At 57.9% G+C, this 16,381-nt stretch overlaps 1 protein-coding gene across 1 annotated transcript; it reads left to right on the forward strand.

The window, feature by feature from the left end:
* Positions 1 to 13,062: 13,062 nt before the first annotated feature.
* Positions 13,063 to 15,697, forward strand: LOC125093918 (uncharacterized). Its single transcript, XM_047719670.1, has 2 exons — positions 13,063 to 13,590; positions 15,215 to 15,697. The coding sequence occupies exons 1-2, from the start codon at positions 13,063 to 13,065 to the stop codon at positions 15,695 to 15,697; spliced, it is 1,011 nt and encodes a 336-aa protein (XP_047575626.1).
* Positions 15,698 to 16,381: the final 684 nt, after the last annotated feature.

Genomic DNA, 16,381 nt, shown 5'->3' on the forward strand with positions numbered 1-16,381 from the left:
CCTAGTCGCCGGAGCACAGGAGCCACTTTACTCCCCTCCCCGCCCCTGCGCTGGGGTCCCTGTCCATGTCCACAGAAGAGGACACAACCTGCTAAGTGACTGGCTCCAGACAATTAGGCTTCGAGCGTCATCTGTCAGAAATAACACTGGACCCTCTCTTTCTCCAAAATTTCTGCTTTTCCCACCTGCGACAGACTCACGCCGGGAACACCGCGTACGAATCAGCCCTCGTGTCCTGAGTGACTCCAGTGAGGCCCTGGCCCAGCGGAGACACCCGCTCCCTGCTCCGGCCCTGCACGCCTCTGTCCTCATGGTGCGACGCCGGTCCTCCAAGGCTGGGGGGCAGCCGGTCCTCCCAGGGCCTTGCAGGGACCGTCCCGAGTTCCTCACACCTGCTGCAACGCTGGGACCTGGAGCGGGCTAACACCCCTGAGCTCGCAGACACCTGGTGCGGCGGTCCTGCCGAAGGACAGGAAGATGCAGTCTGTCCTGCCTGAAGGAATCCGCCCCATGTAGAATCTGAGGCACAGGATGTCAGGTGTGAGCTGCGCCCCCTGTCCCAGAGGACTTCCACGCACTTGCTTCTGTTTCAGTGTACTTGGTTACATACTCAGCCTTGAGTTCTCTGGGGTGTTTTGTTTTGTTTTGTTTTAAAGATTGTATTTATTTATTTATTTGTTGAGAGAGAGAGAGAGAGAGATCACAAGTAGGCAGGAGGCAGGCAGAGAGAGAAGCAGGCTCCCCGCTGAGCAAGGAGTGCAATGGGGGACTCCATCCCAAGACCCTGAGATCATGACCTGAGCCGAAGGCAGTGGCTTAACCAACTGAGCCACCCAGGCACCCCTGTTTTGTTTTGTTTTTAATGTGTCCTTGATCTCCCCCTACCTCCCAGGTTTGTTGAAATAATCTTACATTTGTGTGTCAAATTATTCAAATTCTCTTAACATTAGGATATTTTTCTTTCGCAAGAATGTATATTACATCAGATTAGGCTTTATAATCGTATAGAAAACAACTATTTCCAAATGAACTCTCAGTATGTGGGCTGTTCTCATCACCACTGTCCCTCTGGACTCCGTGTCCCTCCTCCTCAGACCCACGCTGTGCAGGGTCCCAGGGGCAGTAATACATCCGCCGCCCGGCCTGTCCTCACTGTATGGCTCAGAAGTCCCTCTACTTTCCTGACAAGTGTCCGGATCTTCTTTAGCATTTCTACCACCAGAAAAGATTTCCCTCATTTTTGGTCATTTTCCTGGCATTGTGGGAAGGAAAGGAAGTTAAATCTGTTGGCTTATATGAGGATCTTGATTTAAGAACCTTCTAAATGGTATCACTGAAAAAATAAAGATGCTTGATGGTCTAGAAACGCTTCCTGTGCTGTCGTAGAAACAGGGCTCTGGAGTGAGTAGTTCACTGTGTGCACTGCCAGGACAAGCATCCTGTCTTCATGGGAAACACACGCATCTTGAGAACAGGGGCCCGTTGGACGCTCTGCTGTGCCTTATGAAAATACTATGATTCAGCAGTTGTGGATCTTTTATAAGAATTGTGAGCATATTATTTAGGCTCTAATAAACTACTCAGAACAAATTAAACTTCAAATGAAAAGGTTTAATTTTTAAAATTTCAAAAATGTATTCTATTTTTTCTTTTTTTTTTTTTTAAAGATTTATTTATTTGACAGACAGAGATCACAAGTAGGCAGAGAGGCAGGCAGAGAGAGGGGGATGCAGGCTCCCCGCTGAGCAGAGATTCCCAATGCCGGGCTCTATCCCAGGACCCTGAGATCATGACCTGAGCCGAAGGCAGAGCCTTAACCCACTGATCGACCCAGGCATCCCCCCCGCCCTTTTTTTTTTTTTTTTTTGAAGATTTTGTTTATTTATTTGAGAGAGAAAGAGAGAATGAGAGAGAGCACAAGCAGGGGGAGCAGCAGGCAGAGGGAGAAGCAGATTCCCTGCCGAGCAGGGATCCCAACTCGGGACTCAATCCCAGGACACTGAGATCCTAACCTGAGCCGAAGGTAGACACTTCACCAACTGAGCCACCCAGGGGCCCAAAAATGTATTCTATTTTCTAAATTGGTCCAGTGGGTTAAACATGGACACACAGCAGACAAGGGGGAGATAGAGGAGCCGCACCTGACATTCGCACTCAGTATTCACCTGAAACGGAAGCTGCATAGTCATCCCTCCTCTGGCCCTACCTCATCTTCCTGGAACAACACACACGAGAGACGAGCAGTCGGCCAGTGGGAAGCGGGGGACTCCTTCCAAATGGCTGAGTTCTTACTGAGACTTGGCTGCCTCTTCTGGCTCATCTGTTTCCTTCCCCTTAATCAAGGCTGTGTGGTAGCAGAACTACAGGCCCAGAAAGGACCGAGCCGCACGAGGCAATCAGCCCCGCACAGGGGTGCTCGTCCGGATCTTCAGCTCCGGCTCTCACCACAGGCATTAGAAGAATAGAGATCAAGTGTGGACTGTGCTCCTCCCCGTCCCGGCCAACCTGGCAGAACCCCCTCCTGGTTTGAGAATCCCATCTCAGCCCCTTCGTCGGCTGCCACCTGTGGGGACACCACCTGTGGGCACACTTGTTTGGTTCTGGAACCTTCCCACATTCCAGCCATGGCCCCCTATCTGCACGACCCCCACATGACTGAAACGGAACACGGGGATCCTTCCTGTCAGTGCTGTCACCCGCCGGGGAAGGAACAGCGTGCCCAAACGCAGTGTTGAACCTGTCGGGCAACAACATGGATGCCCTGCGGTCCCCATGAAACATCAGTCCGTGCCCCGCCAGCTGCACACGTGTCTGTGTCCCCTGCACCAGGACACATGGCCCCTCCAGTGCAGGGACAGGGGGATAGATAGCCTGTCCCCTGGTGGGAAGCTGTGCCTGGCTTGGCCCCATGGACAACCTTATGTGGACTTGGAACTATGGTCACCGGATGTCAAAGCCATGTGAGATGTAGAGACGGGTCAAGCCCTCACCAGACCGCGTCCTCCCTTCTCTGCCCCCACTCTCCAGGGCACGTCTCCGCTGTGGGGTCCTGCAGGCTCTGCTGCTATTTCTGTCTTGGCCGCCTTCCCGCTGCCTGGCAGACCACAAGCAGCTTAAAGCGGGGGGAGGGGGATTGTTTGCTTCACAACATGAAGCTGACAGAGTATACAGTTCAGAGCTCCTGTCCCTTCCCCCGGCTTGTCCCTCGTGACTGTCTTGTACATGGTCACACAGCACACACTGACGTAGAGTGCACGGATTCTATACGCGAGAAAGCAAATGGAGGGTCTAAACGAGTTTCCACCCAGGCGGGAGCCACAAATGTAGGTAAAGGAGAGAATATAGGCCTTGTCTTGCCAGCTCCCTTGGGCAGCAGGCCATGTCCCAGGCTGTTTCCTGATATGGCACCCAGTGGGCCCGGCTCAGCTGTGCTGCGGGGGGGAAGGCAGCTCCTCCAGCCAGGTGGGGAACGGCCTCCCAGACAGCCTGTTCTGCATGGGGGCCTTCATACACTTCCAACGAGAAACCCCCTTTCCAGGACTCCCCGGCCAGGCCGGCAAGTTCCCTGTGGAATGGTAACTCCCTCCCCTGGACAAGGATGCAAGGAGGGATGACAACTCAATTTTGGCAGATGCTTCCAGAAATTTCAGAGCCAAATTTGCAGCCCTCACTGTGAGGTTTATCCCTATCCTTACCTACTTTTCCTTCCCTCTTACTTTTTAAAAAAATTTTTTCATTTTTTTAAGTAAACTCTATGCCCCTCGTGGGGCTTGGGCTCACCACCCTGAGATCAAGAGGCACCCGCTCTCAGTCCCACTCCTTGCCGGCAGGGTGGAGGATGGCCGGCTTCGTGCCCAGCAGAGGCCGTGCTCTGTTCCGGTGGCACCGCGAGCCCTGGCGCCCACAGCAAGGAAGGGTCACGTGCCAGGGGGCGTGCAGGGGACCGAGGACTGGACGGTGGCGGCCCCGCTGGCCAGCGCGCAGGGACAGGGGCGACGAGGGCAGCCTATCCGCTCCGCTTCACGTCCTCGGCCCAAGCAGCGCCCCCGCCCCCCGCCCCTGCCCGCCCCGTCCGGGCCCCGGGAAGGTGGCTTGAGCCCCGGCGCCGCGACCTCCGCCACGCGGGGACCCCCGAGCTTCCTCACGGGAGGGCTCCGTTGGCGAAGGTTCAGAGACAGGCCTGGAGGGGGGACGCGTCGGTTCTGTCACGACCCGTCAGCCAACCACCGACGACGACCGCGCCCAGACGGGACCTGTGCGTGGCGCGGCCCAGAGCGCCCCGAGATGCGGTCCCCACGGAGGCCCGGCCCGCGCTGACCGTGCCTTCCTCCCGGGAGCAGCCTGGCGGGGCGGCGTCTGGGAGGCGGAGAGCGGGGCCCCGGAGACGCGCGGCAAGCGCGGGGGCTTCTTGGCTTCCAGCTCCCGCCGGGCTGTCGGTGCGCGAAGATGGGGGTCCCCCGGGCCGCACAGGTGCGCAGTCAGCGTCCTTGCCCGTCTAGCCCGAGCAGCTCTTCTACCCCAGGACCCGCTGCAGGCACCACGCGGGAACCGCAGGTGGAGGGCCGTGGTCTGCACGTCGGGGCCCCCACACACATCGGGCAAGCTCTCGGCCCAAGGTGATGAGGAGGTGATGAGGTCGTGCGGCGGCGCCCACAGATGGGATTAGGGTCCTCATGAGCACAGATGGGGTGCTCGGCCCTCTCTTCCTCCGCTCTCTGCCCTGTGAGGTCCCGCAAAGGCGTCTGCAAACACCAGACCGGCCTGCACTTGGATCTCAGACATGTGGCCTCTGGGACTGTCAGAAAGGGGCTTGTGTAAGCCATTCTGTCCAGCTGGACTAAGACACCTGCCCCTTCGGCCTTGGGGTTTTGGGAAGACAAATACAGCGTAAAACCTGAGAAAATCTTTGAGCCAGGTGGGAATAACACCAGCCAGCCCACGAAGGATAGATTCAGAGAAGAGCCGATGTACTCAGGATGGGGACATGCGGGGCTGTCTAGGGATGGCCCCCAACTGATGGCTGTCCTCGAGCCCTGGGGAGGCAGCTGGCCTGGATCCAGAAGTGGGGTCAGTGTAGAAGACGCACAGAACCCCAAGAGTTGGTAAATGAAAAAAAAAGAACGAGAACGTCCGGCTCTCCATTTTTGACACTTTGGGCAGACAGCCGTCCTCTGGGGGGGGGCCCAGGTCAGACAGCACTAGATGCCAGCAGCTCCCCTCTCTCCACTGTGACAATCAGAATTCCACAGATATCACCCAAGCGCCCAGGCCCCCTGCCGCCCCCGGGGCTGTGACGGCAGCTGGTATCCCAACCTGGGGGCAGCAGGAAATGCAATAGGGACACTTTGGCAGAAAGTCAGATCTGTCTGTGTCTCATTGGGAGCTGTGAGTGTGGAGTGGTGGGTGTGGCACTGTGTGGGTGGGAGCGTGGGGTCTGCCAGTGTCCCTCCCTCCTGCTGTGTGTTTGTGATTGCTGAGCCCACGAGAGCCCAGGGGACACGGTGACTCCTGCCGACAGGACTGGGCGTGGTGAGCTCCTGTCATGGCCGGGCTGGTGCTGAGGGTCCTCTGTGCACTTTCCCCTCTGCACCAACGTATGCAAGCCAGCATCACGCCCGTGTACCCAGGCAGGGACTTCAGTGCAGACAGGTAGAGGTTGTCTCCCCAAAGCACTGAAGGACACAGCCCAGATTCAAGCTCAGGTCTCATCCTTCCCTGAGGCCAGGCTGTGACCGGACCTGCACAGGTCCCTGCTGGCAGAGAGGAAGGAGGAAATAAGCCAGAGCAGGCAGAGAGCCCACGTGGGGGCAGGGGAGGCTCGGGGAGGGCAGGCAGTGGGAGCCCCCCGTCCCAAACAGTGTGATCCAAACAAGCCCAGCAGACTCTCAGGATTCTCATGCGGAGGCCTGCAGACTAGGGGGGGGGGGGGGGGGTAGAGGTCATTCAGTTGTGGGAAAATGTCCACTCGGTTCCTTCTCAAAGCCAAGTGCTTCTCAGTTGTCAGCTGGGGTCCCGGCAGGCAAGTGCCCCTGGCAAAAGATTCATTTTTCATTCAGACTCCAGGCTTTTCCCAACATTTAAATCTTTCTCCAGCCCTTGGATCATAAGGCCTCATGGCAGGCCTTGGAGAGAGGGTCGGCACAGACGGGGGTCAGGACAGCAAGGGGAGCTGATCTGCTGCTGTTTACACAGCAAATTACATTTTTAAATAATGTCTCATAGCAGATTAAGCCTGAACAAATCATTCTTTCAGGCCAGTGAGCACTTTAAAGGATTACTAAGTCCAAAGGGGCTCCAGATGGCCCTGCCCTCCGGGTCAGGAGAACACACTCCCCCGGGCCGCTGCGCACATCCCAGTCTGGGCTACGGCCCGGCAGGAAACCAGCACCCACCCGCTCGCCAGACCCCCAGCCCCCGGGCTGGTCAGCCCCATCTGCTGCCGCGCCTCCTGTCTCTAGGCAACGAGAGCTTATTTAAAGCCAACAGCACGCACTCAGACCAGCAATTTTGTTTTGTTTCGTTTTTTTCTTTAACTAGAAATAACTGCAGGAGTTTGGGGCTTGGTTTTTCTCTAGGAGTCAGACAGTCCCGCGGCTGGTCTTGTGAACAAGGGCAAACCCAGCCCGTCCACGGAAACTAAGCACGTTCCCCAGTGAGGCTCCCTTGGGGTCCAGCATTGCAAGGGTTCAGGAGAGAGCGTGTCCCCGACAGCAACCTCAGGAGGAGGGACAGCCCGCTCCCAGGCGGGTCATGAATCTGGGGGCCAGAGGTGTCTGCGAGCAGTCCACAGGTGTTTCAGGTGTTTGCCTCTCAGCTCCCACGGCACCAGCTGACTCAGCGGGCTTCTGCCCACAGCCCCAGGCCTCCCGTTTCTCATGTTGTTGACAAATGGTCCCAGGCTCAGGAAGGCCACCTGGAGCCCCAGGTGCACTTTCTAACCCCCACACACGTAAAAGCACCAAAGGGCAATCTGTCCTTGCACTAGGGAGGCTCTGTACGCTTTTTCTCAATAAAAACAGAAAAAGGAAATACTCTCCTGTCGGAGGGGTGTCCATAGGAAGTTGCCCTGGGGTAACCGCAGGGCAGTGCCAAGGGTGGACGGTGGGCCCTCAGGGACTGTCCTCCAACCGGAAGGCGCCTTGCGAACAGCTGGGCAAGGTTCCTCTGTCGCTAGGGAGCGCCTGGCAGCCGGGGCAAGGCGGTGAGCAGCCGGTGGTGAGCACGCGAGGACCCATGGAGTGTGCGGTCCAGGGCTCCTGAGAGGCAGACCCCGCTCGGGGGAATGGAGAAACAGATCTGTGACCAGGACCTTCCGGGCAAAGGAGAAGGCATGAGCGGGGCTCCCGAGAATGGAGGCGGCTGGTCCTCTTTGCAGTTCAGAGAGAAGCCCAGAAAGGCTGGAAGTCTGGGCGAGGCGGAGGTGGGGAGGTGCAGAGCGGCGGGCTGGATCACGCATCTGGAGCTTGGAGGGACTGACCTCGTTCACCCACAAGGCCACCTGCCTCCATGTGGAGGGTGTGCTGGGCGCAGAGGGCAGACCACTGAGGCTCTGGCCACGGCTCCGCTGACCCACGAGGCAGGGACGGATCACACATCAGGGCGTGCTCTTGGGCCAGAGATTCCGCAAGAGGCAGGGAGGAGAGGGAACTCTGGAGGGGCACAGCCCACGTGGAGCTCACTCGCGCACCTCACTTGCCAGGAGCCAGGGTGCGTCCGGCCCAGCTGTGAGGACAGGGTGTTTGTCTGGAAGACCCCCAGGGATTCGGCCCCTCCTGGGGGGGAGGGTACGTGGGCCTCCGCTCCTGTCGTGCATGTGGAGGTGTGAACAGGTGCGAAGGAGGGGGAGGGGGACCAGGGAGGAGGGGGAGAAGGGGAGAGGAGGAGATAGTGGAGGGGGAGGGGAGCCCCAGTGGAGCTCCTCTCCACATCCTCCCTGTGCATGTTTCTGTGGGACGCCCGGGGGACTGTGGAGGGTGCGCGGAGCCAGACGCAGTCCTGGCCTCCACGGAGACACGGAGAGCTGAGCTGTCACCACGTACGCAATACGGTGCTGTTAACCAGATCTGGGCACTGACTCACCCACCATGACAGGGGCTCTGCCCCTTTGGCCCAGCGCCTCACCGTCCCCGCCTCCCAACTTGTGCCGCTGCTCACCGCCGTCCACCTGCTGGCAAAAGTTTCCGGAGCTGAAGCTGCCGCGTTTGCCGTGGTGAGTCTGGGGGACTCTCCCCGGTGAGGCCTTGGCAAGGTGGAGGCCGTCCAGCTTGGGGTCAGGACTGCGTTCCTCCCACACACTGCAGCTCTGCAGCGGACAGTCCCTTCATGCTCTCACTTGGATCTGTCCACGGCTTCGTGCCCATCTGTTTTGTCCTGTGGAAATCTACAGGCACGTGCAGAAGTAGAGCGCGATTTCCCCATCAGCTGGTTTGGGCGGTGATGGCGCCTGGCGAGTCTGGTCTGTCCTCACCCCCCCTCCCGTCCCTGCCCCTGCGGCCTCTCAGGGCAATTCCCGGTTGGGTACCATGTCGCCCACCCTGAGGATCTCTGAAGGGGGGGAACGCTCTGCAAATGTAATTGCTGCTCTAGGCGGAGTGAACAGGGATTGCCGAGCAAAGGGAGGCACCCAGCAGAGTCCTGCTGAGCCGCCGTGCGGCACAAGTGACCGGTGTCCCCTGGGGGCTGAGCCTTAAGGACCTACAGACTCCTGTTTGCCCCTTGTTGGCCTGACACCACCGGAGCCAGCAGGGCCAGGGAGGGGCCATTTGGGAACGGAGAAAGGAACAGCTCAAGGGCCTCAGACGCCCCTGGTGTCCCCCCGTTGTCCGGCTCACGGGCCTCAGAGGCCCTGGGTGTCCCCCTGGGTCTCCAGGTGCTGTGGGAGGGCCACACCTGGCTGGAAGGGTCTCCTGGGCAGTTCAGCCCCCAAAGACACCTTTGTCTCCAAACCAGCCGGCCGTGCCTGGCCGGGAAAGGGAAGCAAAGAGCGCGCTGATATTTCAGGCAGTAAGTTTACGGTGGCATTGTTTCACATCAGCAGAGGGGCAAAATTGTCCTTGATTCCTCAGATGGCTCAGAATTAGACTTTTTTGTTCAGTTCAGAGGGTCCCAGCTGTGATGAGTTGGTATGTCTGGTGGGTCGCCTAGTCTGAAAGTCCTGGCCCCATCTCTGTCTTCCCCGCAGGGCGCCCTGCTCTCTCCCCAGTGTCTGCCTCTAGTCTCCTACTGGCAGCACACCTGCGGGGTCATTCCAGGACTGCAGCATGTCCTGAGTAGACGTGGAAATTGGATGAGACTCAGGTTCCCATCCGATTTCTTGCCAAGTGAGGAAAGACAAATGTGGATGGCTAGATGCTCCTTTCTGTCCGTTTGGGGACTCAGGAGGAAGTGGGCTCAGCTGGGCCCACTGCCTGTGGGAGCTGGGAGGGTCTTGGGGACCCCTGGGGACCCCACCGTAACAGACTGAAAGCTTGTGTCCCCAAGTTCTCCTTGGAATCCTGAGTCTGTGTGGGGGGGGTCCTTTGGGAAAGGAGGTCCTGAGGCCAGCCAGCCTCAGTCAGTGCCCTTCACAAAGGCTGGAGGCCAGCTCCAGGGGGCATCTGACACCCACACAGGCGCTCCCCTGTGTGAGCGCATGTGTACCCTCGTCTGCGTGATGGTCCTGGGAGGTGGGCTCCTGGGTCCTGGGAGGAGGTTCTCTGGTGGCAGGGGGTCAGGTCCCAGGAGTTTCTTGTCGGGGAGGGAGCTTGGGAGTTGCTGCTGTGTGGGGTTTGGGTGCTTCCGAGCTGGGGTCCCTTGGGCGAAGCTCTGTCTCCACTGCCCCGCTCTGCCTCCCCGAGCCCTCCGGGCGGTCTCCTTATGCTTCCCTCTACGAGGCGGCCAGGGGCTCAGGGCCCTTTCTCATGCCCCTCACGGATGCCTCCAGCTGTGGTGGCTGGACCCTGACCTGCCTGCCCGCCAGGGCTCATGTGAGCACTCTGCCCTCCCGGTTCAAGGTGGGGATTGTCGGGGGGTGGCCAGTTTTGCTGCTCAGTCCAGTGTGTGTCTGTTTCTGGGAAATAAACGCCATCTACTGCCTCCATCTTCCCTGAATCTTCCTTGAACCCAGAATTCCCTCTCTAAGGAAACGTGGGCCAAAGTCGAGTAGAGAAAAAGATCAGGTGTGTGTCGTGTCCACCTCTCTGTGCAGGCTCCAGCTGGGATATATTCCTGGGCATGGGTGGAAAAGCGTCACAGGGTCGCACCCGGCGATCACGCACACGTGGGTTCAGTGTGCCTCCCTAGGCCCCGAGTTCTCTGCAAGTCCGTTCTCCAGAGTTTCCGGGCTGCGGGCTACTCTGGGGGTTAGGGAATAATTTCCTGGCCAGAGCTAATGTGGAGCAAATGGACCTCTACCCCCTGCAGAGTAGGATATGGACATGCAGCCAGGGTCGGCATTCACCGCCAAGGGACCGGAAGCTGGAAAGCAGTTTGGAAGGAAATGCATGACGACTTAGGTTTCCATCGTGGCTGTGAAAAGTTACCAACCACGACTGGCTTAAAACGACCAGGTTTTTTTTCAGTGCCAGCGATCAAAATCCTGGAATGAGGGCCAGTTCCTCCAGGGGCTCCGGGGAGTGTCTGTCCTCACCGATGTCACCTTCTAGAGGCGGTGGTGTTGCTCGGCTGGTGCTCCTCCTTCTTCAGAGCCAGCAGCACACTGTTGTCTCCCTTCTCTGGACTCTGTTCCCTTGCACTCGGAGCCTCCTGCCTCCCCCTTACATGGACCCGGTGGTGGCCCTGGGCCAGGCAGATACTGTGGCCTCAGCCACCAGCGATCCTGAGAGAGAGCCTGGGGCCGGGGGTGTGTGAAGCATGGGACTCTGGCAAAGGTGTGGGCCTGGGGTCAGAGCAGAACGCCCTCAGCCACACTCCTGCATCTGTGTCAGGCAGTGAGCACCTTGGCCTTGCCCGTGGGATCGCAGAAGCAGAACTCAGAGGGCATGGTGTGGGCAGGGCAGGTGTGTGGTCCCCACAGAGCCATGGAGCCATGGCACCAGCCTGGCCTGTCCTGCAAGGGGGCTGCTTCGGAGCCCCTTCTCATGGGACTGCTGTGTAGGGCAGGGCTCGGGGTAAACAGGCTGCACTTGGAATAAGGGCCAGGTTTCCGGTTCCGACTGGTTCTTGGGGTCCCCCGGGAGGTGGGAGCTGGTTCCCTGCCCTGCTGGTCCTGCTGAGCTGTGGTCTGGGCCACCCACTCGGCCAACTGGAATTTGCCCCGGGGATCATTTCTGTTCAACACTGTTTACTGTTTTCAGCCTGCTTGTCTTACACAGCTCACAAAATTTTACAGAATCTGTTGCTTTATTGTGTGAAGAACCCAGATTGGTTTCCGTCACTTGGCGATATGCACTCCAGGTTCCTCCGTGGCTTCTGTGTCCTGCTAGCTCATTTCTTTCTGGCCGAATCCTTTCCCTTACCTGTCCACCTACCGAAGGACGGATTGGCTACTTCCAACTTTTGGCAATTACAAATAAAGCTGCTGCAAACACTCAATGCAGGTTTTGTGTGGACGTGTTTTCCACCCCTTTGGGTAAATACAAAAGAGCATCATTGCTGGATTGTAAGGTGAAGAGCACATTTAGTTTTGTAAAAAAGCAACAAACTGTCCACCAAAGTGTCTGCATCGTTCCACACCCTGCCCGCTGAGTGTGGGGGCTCCCGTGGCCCACCCCCTCGCCAGCATGGTGTGGTTGGTGTGGGGCACTTGGGCTCTTCTCGTGGGGCAGTGGTGTCTCATTGTTGCTTTAATGTGCATTCCTTGATAACTGTGATGTGGAGCATCTTTTCCTATGCTTGTCATCTTTATGAATTTTAATTTAGTTTCCACGTTCCTAGGGGTGAAAAAGAGACGGTTTTTGGTTCGAGTTTTCTGGCAAATTGAAGAGGTAGCACTTACGTGTTCACATGGCAGATGGTGTGGCTTGGGAACGAACGTGGGTGTGTGAGACCCCTCAAACATCTGGATAAGGGGTTTCCATAAAGAGACAGCACACTGAGCTCTAAGTATTTTGACTTTAGCTAATCACGAGGAGCTCCCCGAGGTTAGAGAGGTCGCGTGCTTTTCTTTTAACCACAGGCAAAAGGAAGCTTCCTGCAGACTATCTGTAACAAAGAACTGGCGTATTGAGTGAAATGTGTTCCCTCCCTTTAACAGAACATCCTGCATTGAGAAGTAGAAATGTGTGTGTGTACGCAAGGACACCACTCCTCCAGATTTGTTCAAACTGGTCCAATCTCTGTTTCTTCTTTTTTGTTGTTTTTAAAAATATTTTACTGATTCATTTGACAGAGCGAGCAAGAGAGGGAGCACAAGCAGGCCAGGGCAGAGAGAGAGGGAGAAGCAGGCTCCCCACGGAGCAGGGAACCGGATGCAGGGCCCCATCCCAGGACCCTGGGAACATGACCCCAGCTGCAGGCAGAGGCCTCACTGACTGAGCCCCCAGGCGCCTATCAACACTGTGTCAGTTTAAGTCAAATGCTGGTTTGGAAGGATTTCTGGTGTCACGTGTCATCTAGTCTAATGATCCAAGCTGATTGAACTTGAGTAAGAATTAATTTCTTTTTATATCATGTTTCCTTGTTGAAAGAAGAATTTTTTTAAAAGATTTATTTATTTATTTATTTGACAGAGATCACAAGTAGGCAGAGAGGGAAGGGGGAAGCAGGCTCCCTGCTGAGCAGAGAGCCCCATGCGGGGCTCGATCCCAAGACCCTGAGATCATGACCCGAGCCGAAGGCAGAGGTTTTAACCCACTGAGCCACCCAGGCGCCCCGAAAGAAGAATTTTTTACGAGAAAGAAGGGAAATGCCACCCGTTTCGATATAAAATGTGAAATGGACGGGGCGCCTGGGTGGCTCATTGGCGTCTGACTCTCGATTTTGGCTCAGGCCTGATCTCAGGGGGTGGGGCTGAGCGGGAAGTGGGGCTCCCCCCGGCCGTGGGGTCTGCTCCGGATTCGCTCCCTCCTGCTCCCCGACACCGTGTTTGCTTAGTGAACGGTTCTCCCACCGACAGACACGGAAATGCCTGTTTCTTGCTCTGCACCCGGGGCTGACCTAGCGTCTTGGCGGAGCCCGCGGTGGAGCAGCAGCGCGTCCCCCCGGTCGGCCTCTCTCCGGCCTCGGACGCCGGGCTCTGACGCGCTCCGCCCGCGGCTTCCCCCCGCCGCCCCCCGCTCCCCCGTAAGTCCGCGAGCCCGCGCGGCCGGTCCGCCCTGCGCACTCGCTTCTAGGCCCCCGGCGCGACCGCCAGGATCTTCCGCGGCAGCAGCCGGAACAGGCCCGGGCCGGTGTCCACGCAGCTCTGTCCGCCGCCTTCGGCCTCAGACTGCTCCTGGGGGCTGTAGCACGGACGCTTGTCCGACCTGGACGCAGCGCCCCGCGACCCTGACCTGGCTCAGGACACAGATCCTCGGCGCCCTCCGTGCCCGGCCCTGCCTCCGAGGCCCGCACCCCGCCCGGGGAGGACGAAGCCAGGACGAAACCAGGTGCTGGAGCGCGCGGAGCCTGCTCTCCCCCGCGGAGCCAGAACCGCCCCGCGAGGACCGACAGGTGGGCGCAGGGCCACGTCGCCGGCGGGGCGAGACCCGGGGGGCGGCGAGGGCGCCCGGGATGGGAGGAACGAGCCCCGGTGTGCGCGGGGGTTAGAGAACCGCAGAGCCCACCCGGCCCCGGACCGACGTCCGCTCTATAAAGTGCGCGCGTCCTTGCGCCGGGGACGCGCAGAAGCACCGCGAACACCGGACGGAGGTGACAGCGGGCCGATGCAGCGCGCAGCGGGGTCCCCTCGGGAGCTCGGTCTGCACTAGCCCCCACCCCTGCTACCTGAGCGGATCCGAGGGTCCGCGACGCCCGCGCGGGAAGGGGAGGGAGGGGACGCGCAGGCGCAGAGACTCGCCACCCTCCGGAGCGGCGACCGCGGTTGCCGGGGTAACCGAGACGTGGGCAGCGACGCCGCCAGGCGGGTGCGGTATTCGGACGGGGGCGGGGCGGGGGCTAGTATTGGGGCCGACGGGGCGAGGGCGGAAAGGCCGTCCGCGGGGAGGTCGGAGGCACAGCAGGGCACAGCAGCGGTCCTGAGCACGGTGGTGTTTACTTTCTAGAAGCACCTCGGCGCCTGTGTAGACGGTGGGTGCAGGGAGACCGCAGGGGAGCCAGGGGCCGGGGCGCCAACCTCCAGGAACAGACAACTGGACTCAGACCCGGGGAAGGGGTGGGGGACTGAGAAGTGGTCAAATTTGGGATCTTGGTGAAGGAAGAGTCAACAAGATTTGCTGCTGGACTGAATGTCCCCCCAGAAATCGGACTTACAGAAAGTTCCTAAGGCGAGGGCCTCAGCAGTGGCTGGTTTCTCCTGCACGGAGCAGGGGCAGGAAGGCCCGTGAAGATGTCCAGTAGGACGCAGGACCCTGAGCCCAGAGCACCGTGCTGAACCTACAGACGTGGGCCTCAGTCCGCGCGGTGTTGCGATGGATGCAATCACCCGAGGAGGGACAAGGGTTGAGTGCTGGGGTTCTCTAGTGTGTATGGCAGGAAGAGAGCAAGCGTCCAGCCCATGGGCCAAGGACACAGAAGGAAAACCAGAGAGGTGTGCTGTCTTGGAAGCCAAGTGGGAAAAAAAGTTTAGGGGAAAATCATTTAAAAAATGGATGCTGAAAGGTTAGCCGAAGCATCCCAATACCCTGGTGAGGAGGAAGCTATGGGCTGAGACTGCCGTTGAGTTTTGCCCATGGGAAGTTGGCTGAGACTTTGTCAACAGTGCTTTCATGCGGGACCCGGGATGGAAGCCTGATTGCTTCCGGAGAGAGCATAGGGGAGTGTGTGCAGGTCTCCTGGAGAGTCTGCGACAAACGGAAGCAGAAAAGTGAGCGGAGTTTGGAGGGAGGTATGTGATCTCAGTGAGTAATGCCAGGTTTTTGTTTAATTTCTGCTTTAATCTGGACAGAGATCAGCATGTCTGCATAGAGATGGGTTGATCCAAGAGAAAGAAAACAGTAAAGCCCTGGGGTTAAGGAAAGGCCTGCTGTAGATTCTCTTTAGTAAATGCAGGAATCTGCTCATCATCCCTTCTGCGGGGTTCTCACCGCTCCCTGGTTTGCCCCTCCTTCGAGCTGCTGACAGGCATCCGCATAGGCTGTTATCAGACACCGTGCCTCCTTCTCGTCTCCTTCCCCAGATGGACTTGGGCTCTTCAGCACTTGGCACAAGCCTGGATGGCAGGGGCCAGCCTCAGACACACTTACCTCTATGTGCCTCCACCTCGCTAGCACAGAGCTGTGTCTTGGACATTACTGCGGGCCTCGGCTCCAGAGTCATTTGGAGGAACATGTCCCTCGATCGCGGGGCATGCGGATCAACTCCGAATTCCCTGTCCGAGGGGAAGGAGGAGCGAGACCCAGGGCAGCCTTCCCAGTGGCAGGCCCCCCTCCCTGCCGAGACCTGCTGGCTGGGCTCTGGTTTCCTTAGCCCGACGCTGCCCTGGCTGCATGCAGACCATGGTCCTTGCACTCAGTGCCAAGAGGGTGGCTTGGAAAAGCAAACTCTGGAGAGAAAGTCAAAGTCGACTTCAAAGGAACTGGTGGTCTGTGCAGATGTGTTTTTCCCAGCAGACAGCCTCGAGAGGACCAAAAGGCCTCGATGGCGTCCCGTCTGCAGCTGACTGCCAAGAGGGGAGTTGTGCCAGGCTATCTGCAGAGCCAGCCGGCCACCCAGACCACGTTCCTGGTCCAGCCTCAAGGGGACACTGGATGCTCATTTCTCTGTGCTTTTGAGGGTTTGAAGGAAGGATGTTCTAATATTAGAGTCAGAAGTGGTAAGAAGACATTTCAACAGCAGGCTTTTTACCTGCTGTTAAACTAGGAAGAGATCCATTGAAGGGAGATGTTTCCAAGAGAAGGAACTAGAGGGCAAGCTGATTCAGGATGGATATAAGTGGCATGTCAGAAACAAACAAAAACCAGAGGAAGGCAAACACAAATTGACTTTAAGTGACAAAGTGACAAGCAGAATGAATGTCCTTCGACACGCCTAAGATTTGGAAACGAAAGCAAGTTGCTCTGCATGTGTATGAATTACGTTTGCGTCTTTTGCTTCTTGTCTGACCACATCTCATCTCCGTCCGACTGTGAGTCCTGGCGTTTCCTCAATGGAGGGGTCTGCAAGGGACACAGCCCCTGAACAGAAGCCTCTGTAATCCGCATGTATCCATGGAAACAACAAAGGAATTCAAATACTAATATTAAAATGAAATTGAATATTAATATTAAGCATGTGTCCTTCTTCCCTCTTCTTCCCACTTCCTAGCCCTGTCCCCAGGCACCACCTGCGGTGGCCCAGCACACAC

Source organism: Lutra lutra, chromosome 2, assembly GCF_902655055.1.
Source record: "Lutra lutra chromosome 2, mLutLut1.2, whole genome shotgun sequence".
Taxonomy (NCBI): domain Eukaryota; kingdom Metazoa; phylum Chordata; class Mammalia; order Carnivora; family Mustelidae; genus Lutra; species Lutra lutra.

Excerpts from the sequence above, each read along its gene's own strand:
- LOC125093918 (XM_047719670.1), top strand. The coding sequence starts at position 13,063 with ATGCCTGTTTCTTGCTCTGCACCCGGGGCTGACCTAGCGTCTTGGCGG. Across the intron at positions 13,591-15,214 it reads CGCCCCGCGAGGACCGACAG|ATGGACTTGGGCTCTTCAGC; the intron begins GTGGGCGCAGGG and ends CTCCTTCCCCAG.